At 43.0% G+C, this 1,746-nt stretch overlaps 1 protein-coding gene across 1 annotated transcript; it reads left to right on the top strand.

Moving 5' to 3' along the window:
• Positions 1-16: 16 nt before the first annotated feature.
• Positions 17-1,742, top strand: LOC126496500 (cathepsin 7-like; the record flags this gene model as incomplete). Its single annotated transcript, XM_050133990.1, has 4 exons — positions 17-145; positions 229-375; positions 935-1,159; positions 1,614-1,742. Coding segments are annotated over 4 exons (630 nt in total), but the record flags the coding sequence as incomplete, so codon positions are not given.
• Between the last annotated feature and the right edge of the window lie 4 nt (positions 1,743-1,746).

The raw sequence follows: 1,746 nt of genomic DNA, 5'->3' as shown, positions 1-1,746 counted from the left end.
CATTCATTCTGTTTATTTCCAGGAGGAAGAAAGACATCGGAGAGCAATATGGGAAGACAATGTCAAGATGATCAAACTGCTCAGTGAGGAGAATGGCCTGGGGATGAACAACGTCACCGTAGAGATGAATGAATTTGGTGACATGGTGAGTGTGACTCAAACTGTCCCGCACTCGTTCTTTTCCTCTTCTGTTGTTTAAATTGAGTCTTTATGTGCTGTTCCCTGAAGACTGGTGAAGAGATGAGGGAAATGATGAAGGGGAGTTCAGTTCTGACTCTAAAGAATGGGAAACACATCCAGAAACGAGGAGATACCAACATCCCCAAAACTTTGGATTGGAGAACACAAGGCTATGTAACCCCCGTGCAGAGACAGGTATGACATCACATGACTGTCTTCTACTGGGGATGCAACAAGCTATTGACATGTATGTATTTGACTGGTATGACACGCTATTGACCAAACTTGTTTTCATATCTTGAATACCACAGGTATTGTCCTTAGAATTCTGTTGCTAGTAACAAATGTTTCTTGGTTGTCCCCCAAAATGAGGAATCCCTAATTCATGTCTTAGCAATTATGGGGCCTATCCAGGTGTAGAATGTATATCTAGCATTTCCACACACTACTTATTTACTCTTTAACCTCCTTCTAGTGGTCCCACTATATCTCTCTCCAGACTTAGGTACTTAGGTTCTTCCATTAATGACATTCATCACACCTGGCAACAAGTATATCAAGCCTTTATGTGCATCCATGTGTGTTTGTGTGGCCACCCACTGGGGCATAAGACACCTCTCCATGGAGACTGACTCTTCTCACCTAGGCATCTATCAAATGCTAATAGTTCATTTTTGATAAGGACTCAACTGCTTGAGTTTTTGCTGGCTATTAGTATTTGTTTGTGGATAACAATATTATCTTTCCTACTCAGGGAGATTGTGGTGCTTGTTGGGCTTTTGCTGTGGCTGGTGCCATAGAAGGACAACTGTTCAAGAAAACAGGAAAACTGACCCCATTGAGTGCCCAGAACCTAATTGACTGCTCTAGATCTTTTGGTACTACTGGTTGTAAAGGAGGCAGGCTCTATAATGCCTTCCAATATGTAAAGAACAATGGAGGTCTGGAGGCTGAGGCAACCTATCCATATGAAGCAAAGGTAAGTGGACTTACTGGGTTGTCATTTCAGTTAGGCTGGTGCAAGGGGGAAAAGGCAGAAATAATCCATTGCCTTCACTGTTCCCATTGAATGTAGACTCTTTCTGCATAGCACCAATGTTGACCATGCAGTATCCACCATGGCACAGTTGCCTGATTTCATGGTTCCATGTAGGTGTTCCTGCTTCTCTACACATGGAGAATGTGCAAAGCATTCCACATATAATACAGATTTCTGCACCATGAAAATTTCTTATAGATAGAGGTGTCATTGAAGACATGGGAGCTGATTTTCAGTTCCAATTATCCTAGTAACATTTCCCTTCCTGGAATGATTTATGATAGTGCAGATGTAGGGTTGGTTCTCTGCAAAGTGCCAAGGGTTATGGTTCTGGCTTTTGCTCTCCGGAAGGTAGAGGAAGTAACCAAATCCTTTAACTGTTCACCTTTTTAAGGAAGGACGCTGCAGGTACCGTGCTGAACGTTCTGTTGTCAAGGTTGCCCGCTTTTACGTTGTCCCAAGGAATGAAGACGCCCTACTGAAGGCTTTAGTAACTCATGGGCCCATTGCTGTTGGAATTGATGCTG

Source organism: Alexandromys fortis, unplaced genomic scaffold, assembly GCF_014885135.2.
Source record: "Alexandromys fortis isolate MF-2015 unplaced genomic scaffold, M_Fortis_MF-2015_v1.1 scaffold_5879, whole genome shotgun sequence".
Lineage (NCBI taxonomy): Eukaryota > Metazoa > Chordata > Mammalia > Rodentia > Cricetidae > Alexandromys > Alexandromys fortis.
The sequence above is the reverse complement of the archived record's forward strand: the minus strand, read 5'-3'. Positions and strand labels throughout refer to the sequence as shown.